This window comes from Panicum hallii, chromosome 5 (assembly GCF_002211085.1).
Source record: "Panicum hallii strain FIL2 chromosome 5, PHallii_v3.1, whole genome shotgun sequence".
NCBI classification, from domain to species: Eukaryota; Viridiplantae; Streptophyta; class Magnoliopsida; order Poales; family Poaceae; genus Panicum; species Panicum hallii.
Genome location: NC_038046.1, coordinates 39,662,969 through 39,690,237, shown reverse-complemented (window position 1 = coordinate 39,690,237; position 27,269 = coordinate 39,662,969). Strand labels below are relative to the sequence as shown.

Genomic DNA, 27,269 nt, shown 5'->3' with positions numbered 1-27,269 from the left:
CTTGGTGTCTAAACCCTGTGGCGGTCGCCCGCCAGGGCTGGATGTCGGGGTAGCGGTTGCTCCTGGCGATGACCAGGATCACCCTGCAGCGGAGGGTACCATGGTGTTCGTACTCTCGGCTGTAGTACCTTGGGCGCTCTGTAACGCCAAGGTCCTCCAGGGTGTTGATCAAGAGGCTGGGAAATCCAGGTGCAGCTTGGCAATCGCCCTGGGTCCATCCTTCCTCAGCCATCTGAAACAGAAGTAGGGTAAACAACATGGTACAGGTGCAAAAGCGAGTAGATGATATTTATTATTACAACAAGGGTGGTACAGTTTTCATGGATACGTGGTCATTAGGGTAGGGTTTTTGCTAGGGGTGCTAATCCTATCATGGAGATTCTTCCTCGGTCCTGATAGAGCGCTTCTTTATTGGAAGGAGCCGATCTATCTCGTTTTCGGTCTGCGTACTCTTATCCCAATGGGTCTCCATAGGCTCTTCTTCTTCTTCTTCCTCTATCCATCCACCTATTCCGTTGCGGGTCTCGTATTCTTGCATCTGGACTTGGAGGGCGGCTAAGGAATACTCGGCGGTTGCAGCTCTTGTCCGTTGTTCCTCCAGCTCCTGGGTTAACTTTTCAACTCCATGGATTAATTTCTTCAGTTGTGCCGACTGCTCGTTGCAGAGTGCGTCTAAGCCTGTAAGGTAAATAGACAGGTGGGAGACCGTATCTTCTAGATCTTCTTCTTCTCGTCCAAGCCCCCTCATCCGGGCAATCCAAGTGCGTCCACTTCTTTCAGCGGGTGGGAAAAATCCCATAGGGGTCCGCTGAAGGTGGTGCCTGTAGAGCACACGCAGTCGGCGCAGGGCTTTATGAGCGGCCTTTCGGTAGGTGTCGGGGAAGCGAAAACCCGCGGTGGAGATGAACCAAGGGTCCACTTCAGGGTAGCGGGTGCTTCTCTCTACAAAAACCATCATGTCGCACCGAAGGGTGCCTCCGGCGATGTACTCACGGTAGGCATACTCCGGTGGTTCCATGACCCCGACGCGTTCCAGGCTGAGCAATAGCAACTTGGGGAGGCCGGGCTCTGCGTGGCAGATTCCGCTAACCCATCCATTGCCAGCCATCTGGAACAAGGCAAAGACCAGTAGTGAGTGCTTGTGCAGAAAAAAAAATATATCTAAACCAGGATAAGTTCTAGGGTCTGAGAAGGGGTCTCGCTCCTAGGGTTGCGTCCTACGGCCAGCCTACGGCTCTGATACCACCTGAAGCGTCCCCCCATCAGGGAAGACTTAAAAGTGTCACTTTATCAGTCCCAGGAGGCTGATAACACTTTTATTACATCAGATGGTTCATCACCGTACAACTCTACGCGGTAATGGGCAGTGAAGCGCCACTATCGCGAGGATTACAACCAGAACCCACACAACCACACTAGCTACGAACAAAGGATCATCAGAGTCTTGCGCCATGCGGAGCTCCAACGGTGACCTCACCCACAGGCAAGACTGGGTGCAGGACGGGACCCTACTCGTCGTTCTCGGGGATGTAGTCGGGATCCTCCACTGTAGAGTAAAAACGGGGTGAGTACAAACGTACTCAGCAAGTCCAATCACACCCACGGGGGGGGGGGGGGTTATAACAGAATTAGATGCACAGGATAATCCAAGGGTAAAGTTACGGTTCTTTTGCGGATACACAATTATATGCAAGGGTTCGTTTTAAAAGCATTTTTCAAAACAAGTTTTCAAGTGTCCAAGAACGCGCAATGTCGATCCTCACGGATCCAAGTTTCAAGCCGCTACCGGACTCCCCGTCCGTCGTAGCACACAGCATCGTTGCCGGATACTTTTCAAACAACTCACACCAGTTCAACCATTTCCCAGAGAGAAACACTAGTTATGTGACCACACCGTAACTTGCCCAGTACCGTGGGCACGGCTATTCGAATAGATTTCTAACTCTGCAGAGGTGTGCAACTTTACCCACAGGTGGGGTACCACAGCACGAACACCTGAGTGCCGGTGCAGATCCCATCGAAGCCCTTACCCACCGTAGCTAGACCTGACTAGCCATCACGGGATCTATCAAGGGGTCATTCGACCTATCACCGAGGTTCAACCGGGGCATAAGTCACACAGAGCTTATCCCGTCTCCTTGATCACCCGTTGCTCCCAGCTCTCCTGATGGCTATCAGACTAACTAGTGGGGTTAGGCCAAGCCGTTGCCCATACAACGGTCAAGTGGTTCGCACTACGAGAAGCTAGGTGAGATGTCACATCAACTCGGTCCTTAAGGGTGACAAGATGGATATCTCCCATCCACGCTCAACCACACAGGTACGAGCACACCAACGGCAATTCACACAGAAATGCCATCCATCTCATCTAACTCGCTTTTCAAAACCACCTTTTATCCCTTCCCGCACACACGCATTTTCTTTATAAATCAGGCAGTCAAAGTACGGTTATTTCAAACAAGGGTGGCTATCCTACCGGGTTTCCAGCACGCAAAACAATGCAATTTTATAAAACAGGCCATTGGGTCGTGTTTATAAAAACTAGGACAGAAATATGCATCAAAGGGCGGAATTGAACTTGCCATCGTCAAACCCTTGCGGAAAGTCCTGATCGGAGCACTGTCCTTCGGGTTCGGGGTCGCAGTACTGGTCCTCAGTTGCTTGGTCGCGGTCGGGAACCTCGTCGTTCACTCCGTGTCCTACGACGCAAACAAACAGACACACAATCAAGCGAAAGAACTAAGAGCTTTTACCGACAGGCTTGAATCGGAAATAATTTAGTTACGGGGTTAGGGGCAATATCTCTAGGTGGTTTCTTAATGGCATAGCTAAAACTATGCTGGAAGCGGAGTGGTAAAGTTTCGGGTCAATCGGAGGTCGTTTCGCACATAAAATGACGAGCTGAAGGTGGTTTCAGGGCTCAAACGGGGGTCCAGGGGCTTATTCGTAACTATCAGAAAAGAGTAGGGATCTATTTGCGAATCTTAAAAATATTCTAGGCATGCTAAAAGGTTGTCAAGTATATCTAGATGTATGCATTGGAGGGTTTAAATTGAAATACAAAACAGGCGAGGTTTCATTTGTAAAACGGGAACGGATAAGGGTACTCTTAGAGAGGGGGGGGGGTTTTCTTTGGAAAACAGAGAAACAGCAGGGGGTTTTGGGCAAACTTGCCCTCCTTCTTCTTCCTCCCGTTGACAGAAACAGGGGAGGGAAGGGGGGTCGGGCGCCGGCCAAATCCCGGCGTCCGGGGCTCGGGGCGGCACGGGGCTGAGGGGGAAAAGGGGAAGGGGGAGGAGGGGGGCTAATCCCCGGCCTCACCTCGGGCTGAGGTGGGGCGAGGAGGCGCGGCGACGGAGGCCGGCGGGCGGCGGCAGTGCGGCACGGGCGGGCTGCAACGGGAGCGCGGGGAGGGGCAGGAGGCGGCGGTGGGAGGTGTGGGGAGGCGAGGGGCTGCGCGAGGGCCTACTTATAGGCGGAGTGGAGCATCAAGGAGGCGGGGCCGGTGGGGAGCGAGGCGCGGGCGGCCGGCGGGCGGTGCGGGCGCCATTAATGGCGCTCGGCCGCTTGCGGCCGTCGCGACGCGGCACGGCGGTGGACGCGGGATGCTAGCGGCGGGCGGCGCGTCGGGGCGGCAGTGGCGGGCGGCAGGCGACGCGGCGGGCGGCGCGACGTCGCGGCCGTCCTGACGGCGAGCGGCGCGGCGGTCGGTGCGGCACGCGGGGCACGCGCGGGCGCGCGCGTGGGCACGGGCGGGCGTGTGCGTCGCGAGGCTGACAGGGTGTGTGCGCGGCAAGGCTGGGCAGGGCGCGTGCGCGGCGCCCAGGGCCGGCGCACGGCCGTGCTGTGGGCGGGAGCAGGGGAAAAACAGGAAGGAAGGGAGGAGGAAGAAAAGGGAGGGGGAGGGAGAAAAGAAAGAAAGGAAAAGGAGAGAAAAGGAAAAAGAGAAAAAGTAATAAAGGGAAAGAAAGAAAAGAAAAGAGAGAGGGAGAAGGGCCGGCGCCGGTCGCGGCGGTGACCGCGGCCGGTCGGCCACGCGGGGAGACGCGCGGTGCGAGGGAAACGGCGAGGGGAAAAGAAAAACGCGTCGGCGCCAATCGCGGCCGCAGTCGCGGCCGATCGGCCACGCGCGCGCGGGATTCGCGCGCTGCGAGAAATGACTTGCGCCGGCGCTATTCGCGGCGGTGACCGCGCGCGGACGGCAGGCTTCCAAGCGGTGCGGGATGGGATGGCGATACGGTCAGGGGTTAGGGCTATGGTCTGGCGACGAGTGGTCTTTAACCGAAACGTTCTAACGCGTGATTTGATTTTGGTAAATTTTAGGGCGTCACAGTTTTGGAGTCTAGTTTTGCAATGGTCGGGTTAAACACTTTTGCCTCAGCAGGACTCCCCCACACCCGCAGGTGATTCAGTGAGGGTACTCTTCCTGTCCACATTTCATACGGCGTTTTCGGCACCGATTTACTTGGAACTCTGTTGAGAAAATGAATGGCGGTTTTTAGGGCCTCCATCCATAAACTCACTGGCAATGTAGAGTAACTGATCATGCTTCGCACCATATCCATCAGGGTACGATTTCGTCTTTCAGCCACTCCGTTCTGCTGAGGCTCGCCCGGCATCGAGTACTGGGCTACTATGCCTTGTTCCATCAGAAACTTCGCAAAAGGTCCTAGAACTTGGCCATATTGGGTATGTCGACCGTAGTATTCCCCTCCACGATCGGATCTTACGATTTTAATCTTTAAATCGTGTTGGTTTTCTACTTCGGCTTTGAATATTTTAAATTTATCCAAAGCCTCCAATCTTTCTTTAATTGGATATATGTATCCATAACGGGAATAATCGTCTGTGAATGTTATGAACGAGTCATATCCATCCACACTCTTTACATTGAACGGACCACAGATGTTTGTGTGAATTATTTCTAATACACCTGTGCTCCTCTTAGCATTTTTCTTTATTTTCTTAACGAATTTGCCTTTTATGCATTCAATGCATTGATCTAAGTCAGAGAACTCTAATGGAGGAAGAATTTCATTTTTAATTAATCTCTCTATTCTCCCCCTCGAAATATGGCCTAAACGACAGTGCCATAATTTCGACGACGCATCTTGAGTTCTCTTACGTTTTCTATTCGCGAGTGTAGACGAGAATACATTCACACTCTTATCGCATACGGAATTCACACTTTCACGTAACGATATCAAATAAAGATCATTCTTTATGAATGCAATGGAAATAACTGTATCATTACATTCGATCAAACACCTGCCATCTCCAAATAGACAGGAATAACCATCTTTGTCCAGGCGAGACACACTAATTAAGTTTCTGTGTAAAGATGGAACAAATAAAACATCTCTAAGAACAATAATGAAGCCAGTGTCGAGTTCCAAATGAACATCTCCTACTGCTTCAACGTCTGCCTGAGCTCCATTTGCCACTCTAACTTGCTTTTCGCTTCTTTGAGTGGTTCTCGTCGAATGGAATCCCTGCAACGAATTTGCAACATGAACAGTTGCTCCTGAATCAATCCACCAAGTGGTTCTTGAATATTCTATATACAAGGATTCATTTACAAAAGAAATAATGTTCTCACCTCTCTTTTCCATAATCATCTTTAGATATTTGTGACAGTTCTTCTTGTAGTGTCCCTTTTCCTTGCAGTAGAGGCATTGGTCGCATTGGTCCTTATCAACTAGAATCTGTCCTTCTTGAGGTCTGTGTTGTTGAGAGCTTTTTCCTTTAGAGGAGGATGAAGAAGAAGATGAAAAATTGCCTTTAAAGTTGGCATGCTTCTTCTTGTTTACATAGTTTAAGGATCCGCCAGTGGTGGACCTTATCCTTTCCTCCTCCTGAACACACATCGCAATAGTCTTTTCTATATCCCAAGTTTGTGGTTAGGTGTTGTAATTGACAACAAAAGTGTCAAATTCTTTTGGCAACGAAGCAAAAACCAGATGGACAATGTGATCCTCCTTAAAGGCAAGGTCCAATGACTTAAGCTTGTTGTTCTGGTTGACCATGCGATGAATGTGTTCTCTAATGCCACCGCCAGTGTATCTTTCTGAAACCAGTTGTTTAATCAACTGGGTTGCGTAAGTTTTTGAAGAACCAGTGTACTGGTTCTTTAATTTTTTAAGATATTCTATGACGGTGGCACAATCTGGGATTGAGCCCATAATTGCAGGCTCAATCGTGTTCTTTACCACTGCCAAACACTTCTTGTTGGCAGGGAACCATTTTGCATAAAGTCTCTCATAATCTGCTCTTGCTTTCTTATAAGCAAGCTCTGTTTGCTTCCAGGAAGCATCTGTGTCTGTGTCCTGTCTCTTAGGAGGCACAGGCTCTGTGGGAGTCGGTGTAGCTAGAACCCAATCCAATTCACCCATGATGAAATAGAGGTCCAGCTTTCTGTACCATTCATTGTAATTGTCTCCCTTTAATATAGGAATATCGTTGATGGAAATCATCATTGATAATCCTCCTGAAAAATATTCATGAGTGGTGAAAACATTAAAATAAAGTCAAATAAATTATTGCATATGTATAAATACGACGTTGGTCATAAGTTAAAATATGCAATAACCTTGTGTATTAAAACTAAAACACCGTTGGGCAGAATTAGAGATAATACATGAAAATTATCTATCAAAAAATTGAGCCATAATCTCTTTTTGTATTAAATCTAGAATACCGTTGGGCATAAATAGAAATAATACATGAAAAATATCTATAAAGGGTAATTCAGTAAAAAAATTGCAATATTGTCACTTGTTAACGTTGGTCAAAAAGATAACAATATTACGACTCGGAAAAATATCTATTTGCCTTGAAGAATTTAAATTATCTCGTTGGTTCAAATTTAAATTTCAAGACAAGTAATCAAAAAACATATGAAACTGTGTAATCTTTGCAGCGGAAAAACTGTAATTCTATCAAAATATGTCTAAATTTGGCTTTTATAAGCAGTGCATCAAAGTTCTTTCAAGTTTGAATTTGAAATTCATCAAATTCAAGCAAATTCTATAGAAAAATGACTTCTGAAATTGAAAGACTGGTGCACTGTGCTTTCTATGGAAAACAGCCCAGCCGGCCCAATCCTTTTCGCGGCGGCCCAGCAGCAAGCCGAGCTCTCGCGCGCGCGCGCGGGGCCTGCTAAGGCCCGGCCCGCGTCCCCTGCTCACCACCGCGCACGCGCTGGCGTCGTCGGGTGAGGCAACCTGGGCCCGGGCCGCGTATTCCTTCTCCCGCCTGGGCCAAAACTAGCCCAGTGGCGCTCGGTCGATCTCGACCGTTTGATTTCGATCAACGGCTCCGCGTGCGTTGCGGCCGATCAAAAACCCCCCCGAGCCGTTCACCCTGAAAACCCTAATCCATTTCTTTCTCTCCCCCGATCCCCCCGGTGCCTTCTGTTTTCCACCCACGCGAGGGCGAGGCGACCGGCGGCGACCGATGGCGATGGAGCTGGCGGCGCCACGGCGAGCCCCCTCGCCGGCGCGCGCGTCCACCGCAGGGTGGGCGCGCCGCCGTCGAGCGGCATCTCCGTGGCGCCCAGATCTCCGGCGCGGCGAGTGGCTCCACGGCAGCTCGCGCGGCCCCTGTCCACGCGAGGTCCAAGATCTCGCTGGATCTGGTCGGCGCACCGGCGTCCCGAGCACGCCGACGGTGGGTGGTGCAAGAAGAACCAGGTAAGTTCTTCTGTGACCGTCGCCCCTCTTCTGTGTGTTTGCTAGGGTTAGGGTTAGGGTTAGGGTTTCGCAGGTTTTGCACTGGGTTTTCTCTGGGATCTTTTCTGGGGTTCTTTTCCTCTTGATCTTCCAATACTAATCAACGCAAATAGATTAGGCAACTGATATCAATGTTAAATATTTGGATCGGATACCACATTGATTAGACTAGGGGATGCTCTGTTTAATTAACTTAATCGAGTAACAGAGGGGAAAAGAGAGAGACAGGAGAGGGCACGGGTATACCTTCGTGCCCTAGGGCGGCAGCTGATGCAGATGAGCCCGCCATGGCGATGTAGTGCGGGAGCTCGGGGTGGTCCGGCCGTAGATGTTCACGCTCGCGGTGGCCGAAGGTGTGGCCGCGTCCGTGGGCTCGGAGTCGAGGCAGGGGCGCCGAAGATGGCCAGAGGACCTTCCGGCCGCTGACCGCGCACAAGCTAGATCGGCTAGGGTTGACTGTGGGTGGGGTGGCGGCGGCGGCCGGTGAACCTCGTGATCCGAGCCGCTGGCCCCCACCTTTCTTTTATAGCGCGGCGCGACGGGGCCCACCAGCTAGGGTTGAGCTGGGGCGCCCCCAATCAGGGCGCAGGGATGAGGTGGCCCATCGGGCCCGTTGGGATCCGATGGGCCAGGGAGATCAAGTCTAACAGTCTGTACTATCTTATTAATTGCATTCCTTTGATTGTGAGGTTAATTTATTATTGTTTCGATATTATCACTTATTTTTAGTCATGTGTAATTTATTCGAGTTCTTAGCTTGAAAAAGTCAATATCAGTTTCCCTGGCATTATTTGAGCACATGTCTTGGAATCCATGTAATCTTTCTTCAACATCATTAGCAATGCTCTCACAGTTAGGAGTTAATTCTAGTCTTGGCAAGCTGTTGTATTGTTGTGTGTTATTTGCCACTTGACTTCCAATTTCATGATTTCATCCTGTGATTATTTGGAAATAAGAGAAATTAGATAATGAGGGGAAAAGCAATGCAACTGACACAAATGCCATATAATTGATCAGGCACAGATAGCAACTGCAAAATGGCATGAAACTAATACTCATGCCATCTTTCACCTCATGTAATGTTTGTCATATCAAGAACTCCAAGTCAGACAAGTATTGCCACTAAGAGGATGCTTGCCATTCTGCAAGAAAATGCTTATGTCATGCTGCCGTCAATATAATTAATCTTCAGCTATTCAATCTCTTATTCTATCCTATTCAATTTATGAATTCACTTATCATTAATTCAATTTCAGGTATTTCATATATCTTATCATTCATTTGTTTCCAATTCCATTCGGTGCTTGTATCCATCAATTATATCTGGGCAACTGAAATGCAGCACAGTGCATAACACAAGAAGGAATGCTCTGGAAACACACATGGAAGAATATACTTTAGAGCAATGCTTAAGACCTTGACCAATTCAAGTATTCCGTATTCATTGTATTTCAACCTTGAGTATTGTCTGTCTTATGTTCTCTTTTGTTCAGTTTATAGTTTCTTTGATTCAATTCAGTTTGCAACGAATAATTTCATAAGAATCCTTTTCATTTATAGTTCGAGAATTTTCCTCGAACACCCTTTTTGTTTGTTCTAAAAGTCTAATTTTAAATGTTAATGTTCAATTTGCAATGTAACATCTCACTCAATATCATTGTCTGTATTCTTTTTTCCCTTTTCAGTATTTCGCAGGGTATTGATCCTCATCTTTGCAACTAGATCTTCCAATTAAATCCAGCATAGATAATGAAGTTGAAGGGTATATATGTTCTCTCGATATGTCTTCAGATGTTCTTGTCGGTAGTGTTCAACTATTGAACTGTGTGTCAGATAATGGGAAACACTAAGATTATGATGAGGACATCACCAAGGTGGATACGCACTAGCTATGCCCTTCGCCAAGTTACAGATCAACTTGGACTCCACGTTCGGTTCGGATTCAACAGACCACTCTGGACGGAATCAGCCACATCTCCCTCATACGGCATCCGAAACGAGATGTTCTTTGATGTGTTGGAAAGCTAACGACAAGAAAGCTTTCTTTTGGTTCTGTTCTTAGCTCCAGAAGGTTCGTGGATCATTCTGTGCGACCATGACAAGGTGCCGCATCACCAGTTTTGTGCCGTGACAGTCCTGGTATCATGTCGGGCCTTAAGCCCATGTTGTGGGTGCCTCCCCTGGTCGCTCCAACCCTAGCCTCGTCCTTTTTGTATAAACTCAGCAGCCGGCCACCATATTAGGGTTTGAGTTTTGTTTAGTTCTAGTTTTCTGAGATTGATTCATTGTAACTGTGGCGACAAGTCCTTTTACGGTGATCCAGACCTCCTGTTCTTGTTCTTCTCGACTGTGTTGATTAGTCCTTTCGAATTTAGAGCTCGAACCTTTTACTCAGATGCGTTCATATACATCTGCAATTTCAGGTTGCGTGTTCATACTTTCTTGCTTGTGTTCTTCGATTTGCTTGCAGGGTTTTGGCGAGGTCAATCGAGTTGTGCATGGTTGATAACCAATGGAGCAACAGTGCAACGGTTGCAAGGGTTCGAATCACATCTGATTAGAAGCCCGGATCGCTACGTCGAGTATCCACCAATCAAAATCTATCTTACCTATCAGAAGATCGGACCGGTGTTACATCAAATTATCTGTGCAGACGTGTCTTTCTTTCATTTTCCATAGCCTTAGCCGTAGAGCTAAACACTCAATTTTTGCAAGACCTTATCTCGTATCCCTGTAAAGTCTGTTTTCTTTGGGGGATGCTATGCCCCTTGTAATGTTTGATGGTCAATATTGTCATTGCTATACTTATTGGTGTGTTAACCATCATATATTTTCCATCTCCGCAATTTGTTTTCTGACCTGCTATATAATGTTCCATATTTTTTTGTTATCCAGGAAATTGTTTTTATTGTCCAAACTGTTGCTTTTCCAGTGGTAAAACATTGATGTATCATTCAATTTTTTATTTTTCTTCAGCATTTACATGTTGCAACTTTATTGGTCCTAAAAGTAATTTGTAACTAAAAATAAATCACCTGGATAGTTAGACAATCCTTTGATTTTCTGCTGATTATGACCAAAATTACCACCCAAGGAGGAGCTATATTTAGAGGTCACGTCCATAGCCCACCAGTAGTATAGCCGCAGCCGCCGCATAGGCTACACTGTCGCATAACTCATTTTAAAGATTTTTATTAATTTTTAGGTCTAAATGAAAATAAAAATGATTATTTAAAAATTGATAGTGGTAAAAAGTAAGCAATTTTAGCTTTAGATCGTTTTCGAGAAATACTATATCTTCCCAGTATTTTACAGCAAGAAATATTATACTCAACAACTTCACTATAATACCCAATCTAACATTTCATAGTAGTAGTTGGTCCATATAGTCCACTTGTGATTATGGTGTAGTGGTTCGGTATCATCTTGGAAGTACAGGGGTGGGGTCCAACTTATCATCGTTATTATTATTTCAAACATAGCCACGAAGCAACGATGAAATTGTAAGAAATGCGTATACTTGCCCTTTCGCGGGAGGAGCTAGGTCGGAAGCAGTTTTTAGATGAGATGTTACATCCACGTAAATCCTTTGAAGGCATAGGTATCTAGGTCCAACTGTTTCCACAACCTAACTCGCAACCGCTCAACAACAACACATCCATCTTTTTTTTTTTGAAATATAGCAACAACACATTCATCGCCACCATAAAAGGTCCCCGCTCTTGAATTCCTGCTCTGCACGACAGCTGGCATCACCGGTTTTCCTTTCTCGGCTCTCCAGTACCTAGCCGGCCTACACCTTCACACATCAAGGCTCGGCTCTATAGTGCCCACACCTTCCACCTTGACTCGTTGGGGCTCCGTGCTCAGGCAAGGGCACCGCACCATCGCGATCTATCTAGCGCTTGTAGGTTTGTGGAGAGGCTAGATGTGGAGACATTGGTAAGATCTAAAAATGGAGAGAGCAATGGATATGGATCGGACGAGTGGATGACTAATAAATTGATGAGAATTGTGGAAGAAAACAAGGATGTATTAGCCATGATAAAAGTGAGGCAATGGGTTGATGAATTAGCCATGATACAAGTTAATATGTGTGAGCACATGTATGCAACTATGGTCCCGTTTGGACGTCTAGAGCTAAAGTTTGGCACTTGCTAAAGTTTAGCACATGTCTATTTAGATCCATAGCTAAATTTAATATAGGAAGAAAAAATTCCATTAGTGCCCATTAGCTCACTTCTTCTAGTTAAAATTTAAACACCTCTTTCAGATATAGCTAAAGCTTAGCCTATTGGTACGAGCCTCGTGTAGAAGCAATGGCTAGTCCATGGGGCTCATACTTTAGCGCTGCAGCGCTTGGTACTCGGACCTCGGCTCCATGAGACACGCACGTACTTTCAAAAACATACAAATAAAAATTTATATTCTATAGAAAAAATGTACCCCCACAAAGTTGTATTTTCTAAATACTTCATAAACAGCAATTTTTGACAGTAGTCAACAATTAGCATGGCATGCATTGAAACTGTTCAATAACTAAAAACAGAGCATTTGAATTCTTTGTGCAAAGAGTTGCAGAAAAAATTTCCTTGCCAAGCAAAATATAGGGAAACAAGCCATAATTATTTGAGTTGCAATACTACATAACAGTCGTGACATCAAAAAGCATGCTGTGACATATTATCTATACATTTCTTGACGATGGACATCATATAATGGTTTTTACTTAGAATTAAGAAAAAACTAAAAATATTGTTTATGGACGGACTGGAAATATTGTTAACGGGAGGTCGAGAGCCAATAGTTGGTGAAAGAGCTGAAGCCGTTAGTCGTAGAAGAAAGGTGGCACAAAAGAATTTCCCTCCAGTGCAGTGCAGGCTGATTCGCTCGCCACCGCACAGGCGACCAAGAGCCAAAGCACCATTTAGAGCAAAAACTGCATCAACTTGCATTCTCCAGTTCCAAATTTTCTGCAGTGTTGTGAGCCATTACCATTAAGTTCAGTTAGTACATAGGCAGAATAAAACACCAGTTATTGCATAGCGTATATTCACATGATTTGGAACAGAAATTGTTTACAATATGCTAATTCTTATATGAAACTGCAACATATGCTAATCTTATTTGAAACCGTAAGATCTGGTAATTCTTCTGTAATTCAAAGTATATAAAGAAGAAGAAAGCTCCTACATTTATTTATCTTTTGATGGAACTGCATAAGGGCATAACAAAACAATGCGAGGTGGCCCTCGCGTGCGATAGGTTGATATGACAATAATTAAAATTTCAATATAATGAGCTGTAGTGATATTTTTTATATGAATCTGTCAAAAAGCATCACATGTAACGTTACAATTTTTTTATTTATTCAAGCATATAGATTGCCAAAAGTAACAACTGATAACGGCCTGCCGTCTAAACATGGCTAAAATGGCCTCCTACTAATCTCCTGGACTCTATGCTAGACTTTTCTGAATCACTGAAACAATTAGCGGACTCGACAGTTAACACTACAGGTCTTCAATCTTGAGAGACTGTTTCCCAAACATGTCAACCCCTGCACCGCAAACATTGATGCAAACAAGTGCAAATAATTGAAAAATAACATCAATCCTCACAGACAATAACAATTTGCTCGGCATAATCCTAACTAGCACAAACATGCCGCAAGTGGATAAGGACACCCTTATCTGACTAAGCAGAATCCTAAGCCATTGCTTCAACAGCGCAGAATGCACGCACCTCGAGTCACAGCCACGATGAGGACGGAGCCGCGGCACAGGGCATTCGATCTGGTCGACATCGAGGGGCGAAGGCCAGATCCTCCAACAATGGCAGGCCGCCTCCGCTCGCATTCACCGGTACAAACTCATCGCCTCCGCTTGGCCACCACCTTTGCTGCTCCGCTTCCTCCCCCACCGACGGGATGAATTTGAAACGTAGCAGGACGAATATGACCAATTGTAACGTAGTTCTCGTTAGTCGTTTTACTACAAATCAAGAACAAGTTTATCAATTTATAGAGCACAAGGGATACAAACGAAACAATGTGCCAATCAGATAACAACAAATACCATGGGTCAAATTGAGTGGAGATTCAATCACCAAAGACCATTGTGCTCTCATTTCAGGTCCATATAGTGAAGCTAAGAAAATTTGATGGGCTCAAACTGAGCTTTCAGGGCACTGCTAACCGTGTCCATATTTTTTTTCTCAAACACGCAGGAGATCCGCGTATCTTTGTATTAAGAGGAAAAAAGGGGTTGTCCAATTACAATAGACAGCAGCTCACCTTGGACCAGAGTGAGGGTTGCAAAAACCTGGTAGAACTATTACAAAAGGATGAACCTAGGCCCTGACCACACATCACCTAACATCTTAAACTTGCTCAACCAACCTTCCCAGGTTCAGGGCAGCAAGTTCCTTAGCCCCAGCGAACCTCCAAAGCAGGGATTCATCCTTGAAATCCTGGAGTACCCGCTGCAGATTTGGGGCCCTCCCATCGAAGGCACATGCATTCCTGTGTTTCCATAGAATCCAAGCTCCGAGAATGCATAGGGAGTTGAAGCCCTTCCTATGACGCTTCTGTAATTTCTTCCAAGACCTTCTCCACCATTCTGTAATACATGCGTTCCTGTGTCCATATTTTGTGGATCCTTCTAAACAGTACTAATCAAGAAGGATTATTTAAATAGGTGAGTTATTAACTGATTGAGATGGAACGAATGATTGCTTCTAATAATCACCAAACTGATACAGGAAGGCAGTTTACCTGGAGGAAAACCCGCTGCCTCCTTCAGATTCTGCACCACCACCTACTTCTGCAGATTCTGGAGCCTCTTTTATCAATCTGTCAACCATTTAGAAGTTGTCAGGTTGCATGAATTTCTAACAAGCCATAGCAGATGCTTAAATCATCAAAATGGGACGATCTGTTCATGACGGCTCCTAGAATTTATAGTAATTTACATATAACATTCAGGTAACAATTGGATCACCAAGGAAAATGATTTAGAAGTTGTCAGGCTGCATGAATTTCTAACAAGCCATAGCAGATCCTTAAATCATCAAAATGGGACGATCTGTTCATGACGGCTCCTAGAATTTACTCATGGCTTGCTCCAAGGCGATACCGCTGCCAGATGCATCCTCATTAGTTGAGAAAAATGGCAGGGTGAAGTCATCCTTTGGGGAGTTACTGCCGGTGCTATGGCCTCTGGACGGCGCCCTCGAGTGACGCGGGAGCATGGCACTTATGAGAGGCCTAGTCAGCAAGCCAAATACCTGAAACCAAGGGGACATGTTGATGCTCACACATGCTAGTGCAATCATTCAAAGGACTTACACATGATGTAATTACACCGAAGAAAAGTGGCACCTGATTATATGCTAGTGCAATCGAAACAGCGCCTCTCATGAGCCCAGCCCACCAAATGACAACCTTTGACATGATTAGTAAAGAATTTCAAGTGTCATTCGATTGATGGTCTAATAGAGAATGTTGATATATGCATTTCAGTCTAAAACTACTGAAGGAATTAAAAATTTAAAATTGTTGGTGTAGAAGCTACCTGGTGCTTGAACGTGATTTGCATTCTCTCAGAACTTCCACTCATGTTATTGACAAAATGGATATAGGGAAAACAAATGCAGCTCGTCCAAGTAACACAAGCAGGATGATGATACCAAAGATACTGATGGATGTCTTAAAACTAAAAAAAATTACAAAACCATATCACTGAGACATGATTTTAGATAACTTAATACGAAATAATAAATAGAAGCTACTTCAGGACAGCAGAAGATAGGGAAATGCCAGAGACATGTGATCTGTGTTGCTCACCTTGCCTTTGATGTCTTCCACTTATCAATGTCAAGGGCATCCATACCAACATAAAGAAAGATGAATGTCTCAGTGATGAATGATAATGGTGCAAATATATGCCTGCATTGCCAGCCATCACCCAACAAATATTACATAACAACTTAAGCTTTCCTAGAAACTGGAAACACTAACCTCAAATAATGATACCAATTTCTGATAAATTTGGAAACAGTGTAATCTCACTATGTCGTGATTCTTGAGTTCGCTGTCACATTGTGCCTTGCATAATGGGACATGACAATGCCGCAAAAGAACACGGTCAAAATCCCACTCAGGTCTAGCAACTGTCAAGTGGGATGCATACATCATCTTCAGATAAATCGTGGAAGAAATTATTGCAGCGCTAGTGGTATTAATTGGATAATCTTACCTCTGCCAGCATATATGATAAATAAAATAAGCCATGAGAGCCATCAGTGCTACCTCTCGGTCAGTTAAATGCCTGCAAAATTAAGGGGAGGAATTTCAAAGATAAAGAGCAGAAGGTGAACACAGCGCCCCTCCTCCTCGAATCGTTCTGGAGAAGCAGGGGGCGGAGCGCGTCGGCGAGGCGGCTAGCGATGGGGAGGTTGGGCACGCCGCGGATGCTGTCGTGGTGGACGAAGCGGGGGCCGGATGGGCTGTTGGTGTTGTCGAGGATGAGGAGGGTCCAGTGGGAACCGCCCTCGGGGACGGAGGCGTCGAGGAGGTTGGAGAGAAGGTAGGGGATGGAGGGCGAGAGCAGGAGCTGGTCGTCGCCGAGGCCGGCAGAGAGGTGGGCGAAGTAGAAGGCGAAGATGCGGTCGTTGATGAAGCGGGGCCCGCGGAGGATGACGAGGTCGGAGCGGATGAGCACGACGTCGCCGTGGCTCAGCACCCGCTCCTCCCCCTTCTTCTCGCCGCCGGTCGAGGTGGAGGTGGGGCGGGAGCCCATGCCCATCGCCGAAACGAAGGATTGCTTGCGCGCTGCGCTTCTCTCGATGAAATGACGCGACCCGATCCAAGTTGTTGGAAGCTCGTCGGGTTCCCAGGCACATGGGCCGGCGGTGAGAATGGATGAGAAGGGGAGGCGCGTGGCAGGGAAGGAGAGCGGCCGCGCGGACCTTATCGACGGGATTTGGCACCCCGCGGCTGCCTCCACGCGCCCGACGTCCGCCTCCATCGCCAGAACCGCCGTGCGCCGGTACTGCGCAGGAGGCCGACGGGGGTGCGGGAGGGGGAGGACGGGTGCCGCCCGCGGGGCGTGGGTGCGGGAGAGGGAGCCAGTGTGCTCGGGCGCCACCCCGCGACCCCGCGCTTGGAGCTCCTCCGCGGAGAGCGCGATCGACTGCGGGCACCGCGCGGCAGCGGCGGCGGCCACCCAAGACTCCACGCCGTGGATGGAAGGAAGCATCGAGGCGGGCTGTTGCCGCCGCTGCATGCCTGCATCTGTCACCGCCTCGCTGGGCTAGGCAGGAGCGGCGGTGCGGAATGGGGAGGGAAAAGATGGCGCGCAAAAGGAAAGAGATGGGATTGAGAACAACTGGGATCCTAATTAGGTCCCATTTGCTACAGTTGGGGCTCCGACCCCGGTTTCAACCTACCTGGCGGAGCCGTTTAGCAAAATATTTAGAAAAAACGGCTTCTTCTACCTGTGTAACATAGATAAAAATAATGAAATATCTATAATACCTCTATCTTTTTTATTTTTCATTTTCGTTTCTCTATATTCTTCCTATTTTTCTCCTCTCTTTATTTCACCTTCCCCTTTTCTTCCTTATCCAGAGCTTCCCCATCTATCCGTCTCCTCCTCCTCACATCTACCCTACACCGCCCCTCTCTACGCTGCCGGCCGCCTCGGGCTCGCTCCCCAGCGCATGCCGCCCCGGCCCCTCCTCCCCGCGGCCAGCCCCTGCTCGCGGCCGCCGCCGGCCACCTCCTTCCCGGCCCGCAGGCCGCACCTCTACGACCACCGTCGGCCGGCCACCTCCTTCCCGCGGGCCACGCCGCGATGGCCCCACTCGGGGCATGGCTGGCAAAGGGCATAGAGGAGCCGCGGGAGCCGGACGGAGCTATAATTTCTGACTCCGTCTCGCCCAATCCGCTCCAGTGAGCGGGATTTCAGGGGCTCCAAGGTTGGAGCTGTTGAAAAAACATCATTTGGGAGGGCTCCTTCAGAAGCCGGTTTTGGAGCCACTCGAGAAGCCCTGCCAAAGGGGCTCTTAATCCTATTTTTAAAGTAGGGACTGAGGGTAAAAAAATTCACTTCAGCAGGGTCTTTATTTGGCTCCCTAGAGTAGGAAGGACCTCAGATTTTGTCTCTCGGTCCTTCCCCCATAGGTGGGAAGGAAAGCCCCTACTTAGTGCGTTCGTGCGTGGAGCCTCGCTAGAGCTCAACCATGGAGTCCCGTCGAGCTCGGCCATGGAGTACCACGATCCTTCGTGAGCCTTGCTCGAACCGGGCCATGGAACCCCGCAGGTCTACCCCGAGCGCTGTCCGATCTTGAGAATAGAGCTATGCAGATCTACTCGTCGCCCCATCTTGACCATAGAACCGGGCCTCTCCAAAGCGCCGCCCAAGCTCAGCCATAGAGCCATCGGCCATGGGAGAGATGTGTCGGGGAAGAGGGAGAAAGAAGAGATAGAGATGCGTCGAGGTGAGGAGGGCTGGGGGAAGGACGCGAGAGACGGATGCTCATGGAGAGAGCTGAGAGAGATGCTTCAGGGAGGAGAGAGGTGAGAGAAATGCATCGGGGGATGGGAATGCTTCGGGAGAAAAAAGGAAAGGTAAAAAATACGGCTGATGGGTGCATCCTACCTTTCACAGGACAGTAGGGCTGAAAATGTAGAGACTCATGCTGGAGTTAAGTGTAAAAATCATAGTCTAAAAAATAGGAGAAGTCCCTACTTAAAAAAGTAGGAACTATTGCTGGAGATGCTCTGAGTCATCGAGGAGTTGCGGAAAGATGAATGTGGGTACGTGTGAGCGGGTAAGCAATCGCGCGCGGTGAGAAAAATTTCATTTTTATCGGAATCATTTTAGAATATTGAGTTTTCATCGGTATGCAGCAAGTGGCTTAGTCCCGAAGCTATCCGCTGGGTCACTGTGAGGGGTATGGCTAATTTTTATCGTGTTTAGATAGACTAATATTAAATTTAGCACTTTAATCTTTTAGTATTTGGAAAATAAAATCTCTATCATGGATGGTGAAATTAATTTCTTAATCATTAATACTTGTCCCGAGGTTGTAGTTACATAACTAGTATATATTGTACCGTTTGACAAATATATTTCGGTGGGTTTTAATTGTTATAGAGTTTTAATCGAATATTTTTTTACATTACGTAATATCGACACTGTATTCGTTACACGAATCGTTTTTTTCTGAAGTAAAGAAATATGAAAATGAAACTCTTGGATCAAATGCAGTACGGCGTGTAAAAATAAACTCAGGATAAAACAGTTTTCTCTTCACCTGTGAAACCGTATCGGAGAGCCGGAGGCGCACCGCATTCGCCGCCCTAGGGCAGCCGCCGCGCCGGCCTTTGCACCTCCCACTCCCAGCACCGCTCCTACGCCCGACGCCCCTGCCTCCCTGGTCCCTCGGCGGCTTGCTCCCTCACCGCTCCGCATTTGCTCCCCCTCGGGCCTCGGCCTTGCGCCGTCCTCCGTGGAATTGCGAGCCAGCAGGCAGCGGAGGCAACGTTAGCATCTTGTCAGGTACCTAGGAATACTTTATCGCTATTTGCTTGCAAGCAGTCAGCTCTCCGCTTTAGTTGCAAGCAGTCAGCACAGCAATACTCAGCCTCAAATTACTTGTACTGCTAATTACATTGATTTAGATAGCCTCGACTGACCTAAATCTTAGTTAAAGTCACTGCCTTTTGTTTTAGTCAATTAATCTAGTATATGTTTTTTAGGATAATTAATCTAGTTATGTTGCACAACTAATCTTAAACTTAAGAGTTCAAGTATGGTGTCGATTGTGCATTTCACCTTAATTTTGCTATTTCATGAATGTGAGCCGGTATCAGTAGTTTTTTGCCCTTAGTATTGGCCGTACAATCCTGGGCTAGCCCCTGTGTTTAATCAAGTGGTTTGACAACTTCATTGCGACTTGCGAGCAGCGAATGCCAGGGAACCGGTTGCTTCCCAGGCTTGTTTCAATAGGAATGGATTAGATGACCCAATCCCTTTGGGTTGGTGGGAACATCAGTTTATTGTCAACTCTCAAAATACAACCTCATTTTGGTGCTCATCCAAAGGGGTTGGACGACCCTATTTTCACCCATCTGTTCAAGATTGCGTTTCCCCTTATTTTTACCCAGCTGTTCAAGATTTCATTTCTCCTTCTCCTGTTTACAATTGTTTTCCTTGCCTTAAAATTCTGCCCATTTCTGGATTTCAGTTTTATTTAAGAATTGGTCATCATGGAGTGGGAACTCACTGAGGTCCCTGGCAACCCGACTACCTTCCAGGCTACATGTATTCCCTTTAATTGCTCTAGATGCCTTGTTTTTAATATTTTCTTGCTATTTCTATTTCGTCTTTCTTGTTTCTTCCTTGCCAGTTGATGTGGTGGCTGCCAAGATTGAACCCAAGCTTGCCAACACTGTTATTAGGTAAATAACTTTCTATCCCTGTTCTTTTGGTCCTGGCTCAAACTTTTGGTTTGGTCGTGAATTTGGGACAGTTTCGTGGCAGTGTTTCTTATTTTCTTGACAAATCCAGTTGAAAAACAGATGGAGGCCTGTCCTTTGAATTGAGAGATGGTGTCCTGGAAATGAACCAATGTTTCATTTCGAATTTCAACTATATTGAATGCGAATTACTTGTTGTATTTCATCTTCCCATTTAATTTCTGTCATGTTGCATCCACATGATGTGATATGTGAACCCCTGTGTTTATATTTAGTTCCCTCTTCAATACGAAATCAACATTTAGTTTCACAATTTTATGATCCATTTTTATTATCTAAATAAGGCTGCTGTATATAGTTGACATTTTGGTCTTCCCTTTTATTTGTTGCATTTTTTGTGATGTGACTATGCTACATCTTTCTTTGCAAGTTGTGGCACATTCCTGCTTGCTCTGTTTGACTCTAAACTGACCAATTAGTATGAGGCATTCCAAGCAATATTTTAATGGTGTGACTGGTTGCAGGCAGTTGAGCCAATCATGCCCTTTGGAGAATCTGAGGCATGTAAAGCGGGTCCGTCGACGTACTGAATGCGGTAGAATATGCAAATTCATCTAAATCTTGATTTCCTGTATGCCTCCTCCTGATCAAACTTTGCATGGAAGACATGCCATTAGCTTTCTGAAAAAACATGTTCTAAGAGTCATGCCAAATGTTGAATACAGAAGGATATTTGAATATTCTAGTCAAGCACAACCTTTTACTGTATCAAAAGTTACTTTTGCATAATCATCAGTAGGCTTTTCCTTTTGGATCATTTGAACGCAGTGAGAGCAATTGTGATTGGGTGAGATTGATTAGGGTATACAATACATGTACATATATATAGGCAGCCCTGAGAGAGGTTTATAGAATCATAATCAATCAGGGGATTACCTGCCTATCCTAACCAACTAGGCTCGGCAGGGAGCCGACCATGGACCTGGCATGATACACGCCGCCTATCACGCACACAGCACATATACATATCTAACACGCAGGATACCTCCTCCTTTCATCTTGTATGTGCCATAGTTATTATTTTCTCATTTTATGCAAAGGTTCCCTTTCGCGCTGATATTCCTATTACTGAGGATTCTTAAAGAGTAAAGATAAGAATCTTGACTATTTGGAAACAAATCCGAAAACCTCGCAATTTTATGTTGGGTCTACCTCGTAACAAGTAATTATGTCAGAACCCTTGATTTTAAACTAGTAAAAGAAGAACCACACACCACAATGTGGAGCTAAACTTGAGCAGCTCGTATTTTTTTTAAGGTTGGCCAATCATATAACTAATAATTTTATTTTATCTGATTATGCGTTGTATTATGTTGGCAGGAAAATCTGAGTTATCAATAATCTTATGCCTTTCTACTGGGTCTGAAACTTGTAGCAAACAGCTCCCGGTAGATGTACAAAAGATAGTGGATACATATCAGTTGAATCCTTTCACTGCAAAAGCAAGTATTGCTTCATCCTTGGGTAAACTTTCATTTTTATGGTTTTATTGGGCATTGGAAAGTCTAGCCACGTAATTCTGGCATGATAGTTCTAGGTCCATACCTGAAGGCTTATGATCATCCTCATATCTCAAATCGCTCTAGATGCATTAACAATTGGACCCTTTGTCAGAACCTGCGCTTGTTTAGCTAGACTTACCTGTGTCCTTGTCATATATTGTCATTTACTATTTGTACAAGTCTTTAACAGGTTTCCATGTGTTCTGCTACATCAAAAGAGGAATGGGAAGAACAGTGCAAACTTTGGCCAACTTCTTACCATCCTGCACATGAGTATGCCCTAACTCCTACATGTGACATTATGCATTTTCTTGGTGGTATTCTCTAGTATATATAATGCTGGTTCCCAAAAGTACTTTATAGCTTCTTTGCTCAAACGTGCAATACTTGCTAGGACAAATGACTTGTTCTAACCCCTGTTTTTTCGGAAATGCATCGATAAAGTTAGAGAAAAATAATGCTGTGGCTGAATCTTAGAATGAAGCAATTGCTTCAAAGTTCCAAGCACCATCAAAATACTTCTCCCGAAGTTCTCCACAACCCAGCAAGGTTGCCATCAAAGTTGCTTCAACTGATGCTGGAAGTGGAACTCTAGACTCCAAGGCTATGTCACTGCCCTTGAACTGACAGTACTCTACTCCACTACTGTTGTCGGGCCGCCACTTTAGTCTATTTGGGTAGCTGCATCTGCAATTGCAGCTTTTTTCTCTAGTTGGCCTTGTTGCTGCAATTGCTTTAGGGTGTAGAAATTTTCAGTGAAAGCTTGTATGGATAGGGTTGTGGTTAACTTTAAGTTATGGCTCATGATTTACAAAAGATTATTCATATGTTTTCTTGAAGTAATTATTTGAAAGAAGGGGTTACAATAACAAACATTTGCATCCATTGACAGATATAATTGTCCGTCTAGTTCTGTTTTCTGTAGATACAGTTTACAGCAGAAAGGGTTCTGATACTGCAGCTTTACTGAGTAGTCTTCATGCAATTTCTTCCTTTCTGAAGGACTTGTATGTTAATTTACAGCCTTGGTATTGTCCGTGGGTTCCGGGAGGAGGAACTACCATCAATATTTAATTGCATGAAGATTGCTATTCAACTATCAAAGGTGAGTGCTGTTGATTTATGGTACTTCTTTGAAGCTAATATTATTCTATTGTGCTCCCATTATTTTCAAGTGTATCCGTTATTAGGATTCTATTCGGCGTTGTTATATAAATAACTATTTAGGCAAGCCATAGATTTTTCAGAAAATTTTTTATTGTCTTCTTTTACTTGGGTAACAACCACATCCAACACCTCTTGGCAACAAGACCATGGCTTCATATAGACACCACTGAACCACATGAAATAAGCAGGGCAGATCACTTGGAGCTGCACACTACCTGCCCCACTTGAAGACCAGATCCAGCAGCAGGAAGCCAACTTCATTAAGGGGGAAAAAAAACTTGGGTTGCAACTAAATCTGTCAAAACCACCAAACCAACATCCTGCTGTTGGGTCGGAGTAGTGGCAATGGGCTGGGGCTGTCTGTGTAGTTTAGAAGACAAACGGTGGATTTGCACTCAAGTGATAGACTTGATGCTAGTAACAACTGATTGGGATTCGAGGCTGGTGATGACAGATTTGATACCAATGGCGATGGATAGAAGGCGAAAGATAATGGGATGACAGCAGCGAGAAGGTGAGGAGAGGTGGTCAGGCTAGTCGAGAATTAAGATGGCTAAGCTTGCAAATACAGGTTCCATGACTGACAGTAGTGGTTCTGGGTGAAGGCGGGTATGGTTTGAGAAGGCTGATTATGTTTAGAAATGTAAGAAAGCTCCAAATCAAGTTCAAAATGTATCCAAGAGGGGTCAAGATATACACATATTTTAAGATAATAGGCCAGTCCATAACACAAATTGGTTCCGACTTCTGAGCTTTGTTCTTGATGTCGTTTGGATGGGCTACTAGAGTCCTGATCTCCACGCCAGTGGTCTTTAGCCGGGGCTCGAGGAGTGTCACACCTCCTCGCCAGGGGTTCTCAGGTGGTCTAGGGCCTAGGTTGCTTTCCGGTCAGGTCCCACCCTTTCTTTTTCGTTTGTAATAGTCTTCAGGCATTCTATGTAAGGGCGTGATACAGGCCCTAACTGTATCACTCAGGGTCTCTACCCCTGTCTTTCTTAATATATTGATGCGCAGCTCTCCTGCGTGTTCGAGAAAATAGAGTCCTGATCTCATCTTCTGAGTTAGCTTGAAGCTACTACACTACACAGGCAAGCTATGGTGTTATTGAAGCCACCTTTAGGGCTTCCCTGGTTTACACTGCCAAAATCAAATAAATCTAAGCTGGTTAATCTTGGATCCTCCAGCAGCACTAAATAAAATATCATCGATCATCGAGTCTTGCTAGTGCGTCCTTTGGAGTGTAGCTCATCTGTTGAATGTAGAATATGAAGAGGCCAACTCAGGTTTCTCTTTGAGCTGGCTTCTCAAGAAATTAGCTCCTAGAGTGTGATTTTTCCTGTTAATCAGGCAAACTTTGTCACTTACATGATTTTGTTCTATCTTACTGGATGATTGCTGTTAATCAAATATTGTTCCCTAACTTCCACTTGGGTTTTTGGCATGTACCAGATGGGCAATGCTGTCATCATCGTTGATCCATCAAGTACACAAATAATTGCAAAGGCGACAGACCAGACACACCAGCATGCAGATGATGCCTGCTCTTTGAATGAATCAACTGATAATGATAGCAATTTGTTACTGCCATTATCCTTTCTTTCTAAATGCAGCCGTTTGAACATGGAAGTCTCATGTATAAATCCTTGGGGATGGACTAAACAATGGACCACGGGGCAGAAGCCATTGCCCAGTGAAGGCTGTTTTGCATGGCATCCGCTGAGACATGCTGCCATGGTTGCTATTGCAAATGCTGCTGAGAGGGATAGAATGATGTTTCCTTCAACTTCAATAACCAAGCCAGATTCAAATTGCAATCGGGAGAACTATTCTGATAAGGAACCAGCAAAAAGGCTAAAGACCGACACAAAAATGAGCATTGATGCTTGTTTTTGTAAATTTCTCATCACAGTTACTTATTTAGTGTTGCATAAAACTGGAAATGATACATACTGTTTCCTCTACTTTTTTTTTGACAAGATCAAATTTGGATATCAGGATAAAGAGCAATCTATAAATAAATCATGCTCCAGTGACTTGTCTGAAACCACTAGACCATATCTCTCCACAGGATTTGATATCTACCTTGTTTGGGAACCATGCGCAATGTAAGTTCAATCTTCATCTAACTTGCACATAATTTCTCTTATTTGTTCATCTTGCTTACATTTTACTTTGTTTGAAGGTGCGCAATGGCACTTGTACATCATAGATTCAAACGTGTCTTCTATGCTTTCCCGAATCCAGTTACTGGAGCACTCGGTGGAGTCTACATGTTGCATGGGAAGAAAAGTCTAAATCATCACTACAACGTATTTAGGATTTCGGTACCTGAGGCATACTTGAATGGTTTGAGTAATTGTTCGAGAGAATGCTGATCCAACCTCCTGTTCCATTTTATACTTAGAAAAAAGGATCAATGAGCTTTGTTTTGCAGCATGGATGTCATGTTTGGCACGAGGGCTTCAGATTAGCCTTACTTCCATTACAACTTGTCCTGTTCAATGTTGTATCATTAAAATTTTACCTCTGTTGTATCACTAGATTTTCTCTCCCCATTCTCTATAATACTTTGGGATGCTGTAACTTCATATCGTCTTTCTTTTTTTTTTTAAAAAAAACTTCATATCGTCTTGGAGATTTGGCATTGACCTGGATTTTGTTACACCTGTTTATTACTCATGAATATTGTTGACATTTCTATGGCCAATCAGGCAGCATAGTTTAGAACGATTTATTATGTGTTTAGAAGACACTAAGTATCATCTGCCGAAGCTACTACTCCTTTTACTGTACACAATTTGCGTAGTCTCTACTGCTTCTTTGAGGTATCAGATCCTGAACTAGCCGTTCAGTCTAAAGTTCACAGAATTATAGGAGTGTTTCAGAAATTTGGTTTGCTGCATACAACTATTAAATCAAGCCATTTTCGCTATTGGAGTTCTAAATCTATAAACGGAAGAATATATCAAGAAGCTCGTTTCTCCCCTACATAAACTGCAAGTATGTATCTGTAGGAAATTCAATCAGCACTGACACTTTACATAAAAAAAAGCTTTTAGGCTTACCTTTGAGCATTGCAAACAATGCAAATCTTGCGCATCTACATGAAAATGCAACCAAAATTTCATCTTTATTCGAAAAAAGTATGCTGAACACTCATCAAGAAGGCATCAAAGCCTTTAAATTCCCTATATAACATCATATGAAACTCTGGTTCCCAATATAACTCTAGAAAATTTTGTCTCTCCTTTTTGACATTGGAATTTATTTTTCATTCCTTTTACTTATGTTCCTTATTTGGCACCGGGATATATTTTTGGTTCCTTTCTTGACACTTTCGTTGTTTGGCTGATACATCCCACGTTGTTTGGCTGATATATCCCACCTAAAAGACATTTTTACCCCTTATATTATCTAGTGATTAATGATCCTCCCATTCGGATAAAATAGATATTAAGGATCCTCCCATTCCAGAACTGACCACGAACATGCATTCTCGAAAATTAATATTATAGGATCGGTGTCCTCTCTATAGAAAAATAATTTTTCCTATGAGCTAATCATGTATGTGTATGAGAACCAATCAGATTGGGAGGAAAAGGCCATATATCAGGGGTATTTTGGTCCATGTACCAAATATCTGACATATTGAGTGAATTTGATAGAAGTCTCTAACGGATCTAACTGAAGTGTCAAGAAAGTAATGAAAATTAAATCTCAGTGCCAAATAAGGGAGACAAAATTTTATAGTGTCAATGAGGAATCAGATTTTTACTCAGTGCCATAGAGGGAATTTCCTCGTAAGTCCTCACAAAAACAAAAACAATTGCAAACAAACATATCCTCTCATTTCCTTCAAAGAAACATATCCTCATTGACACAGCACACCACCATCACAGACTAGAAACGTTGTTCATCTGCTGAGTGCTTGGTACTGCATCGTCTCCCAAACCAATTTGCAGCCCTCCTTGCACGGGTTAATCTTCAGCCCTCATTGGATGGGGAGTAGATGACGGAGAAGCCTGTGGCTGTTGCTCGGGCCCTGCCAGTATGGCGGCGTGCTCGACATCGACGATCACTGCCACAGTGCCACAGCTAGTTAAGCAGTAGGGCCATCTCAGGCACCCAGTTGACGCTGTCGAACCACCGCATCATGGAGCCGTCACGGTCGTACCCGAAGTGATCAGGAGAAAAATAAAATAACCGGTACTAGTTCCATTAATTTTACCTAATTCTCCCATCATTTAATTTCTTTATTTTGGCGAAGAAGAATGATATTTTCTTATAGTACTATCTGATGAGATACTGTAACATTTTGCCCAC

The 27,269-nt window shown here is 45.2% G+C and overlaps 2 protein-coding genes across 11 annotated transcripts; one reads left to right on the top strand and one right to left on the bottom strand.

The window, feature by feature from the left end:
- Positions 1 to 13,968: 13,968 nt before the first annotated feature.
- On the bottom strand, positions 13,969 to 16,869 carry LOC112894990 (NEDD8-specific protease 1-like). 8 transcript variants are annotated; one of them, XR_003229115.1, is made up of 7 exons: positions 15,989 to 16,021; positions 15,751 to 15,902; positions 15,577 to 15,596; positions 15,305 to 15,445; positions 15,112 to 15,174; positions 14,506 to 15,017; positions 13,969 to 14,402 (listed from the first exon to the last, which is right to left on the bottom strand). XR_003229115.1 is itself a non-coding variant. In XM_025962849.1 (4 exons), the coding sequence occupies exon 1, from the start codon at positions 16,757 to 16,759 to the stop codon at positions 16,049 to 16,051; it is 711 nt and encodes a 236-aa protein (XP_025818634.1). In that variant the 5' UTR covers positions 16,760 to 16,869; the 3' UTR covers positions 15,214 to 15,445; positions 15,577 to 15,678; positions 15,802 to 15,902; positions 15,989 to 16,048. The 8 variants fall into 8 exon arrangements, 1 of the variants encoding a protein (XP_025818634.1); XR_003229116.1 differs by lacking the exon at positions 15,989 to 16,021 and having other exon boundaries at positions 14,506 to 14,583; positions 14,843 to 15,017; positions 15,577 to 15,678; positions 15,802 to 15,903; XR_003229117.1 differs by lacking the exon at positions 15,989 to 16,021 and having other exon boundaries at positions 14,506 to 14,583; positions 14,867 to 15,017; positions 15,577 to 15,678; positions 15,802 to 15,903.
- Positions 16,870 to 19,046: 2,177 nt separating this feature from the next.
- LOC112895456 (tRNA-specific adenosine deaminase TAD3-like) lies at positions 19,047 to 25,501 on the top strand. Of its 3 annotated transcripts, none has more exons than XM_025963406.1 (9): positions 19,047 to 19,297; positions 19,986 to 20,062; positions 20,148 to 20,199; positions 20,742 to 20,812; positions 21,598 to 21,719; positions 21,970 to 22,052; positions 22,803 to 22,884; positions 24,396 to 25,051; positions 25,191 to 25,501. In XM_025963406.1, exons 2-9 carry the CDS (start codon positions 20,008 to 20,010, stop codon positions 25,261 to 25,263), a joined length of 1,194 nt encoding a protein of 397 aa, XP_025819191.1. In that variant the 5' UTR covers positions 19,047 to 19,297; positions 19,986 to 20,007; the 3' UTR covers positions 25,264 to 25,501. The 3 variants fall into 3 exon arrangements, with proteins under 3 accessions (XP_025819191.1, XP_025819190.1, XP_025819192.1); XM_025963405.1 differs by having other exon boundaries at positions 19,048 to 19,297; positions 25,129 to 25,501; XM_025963407.1 differs by having other exon boundaries at positions 19,049 to 19,297; positions 19,986 to 20,199; positions 21,653 to 21,719; positions 25,129 to 25,501.
- Positions 25,502 to 27,269: the final 1,768 nt, after the last annotated feature.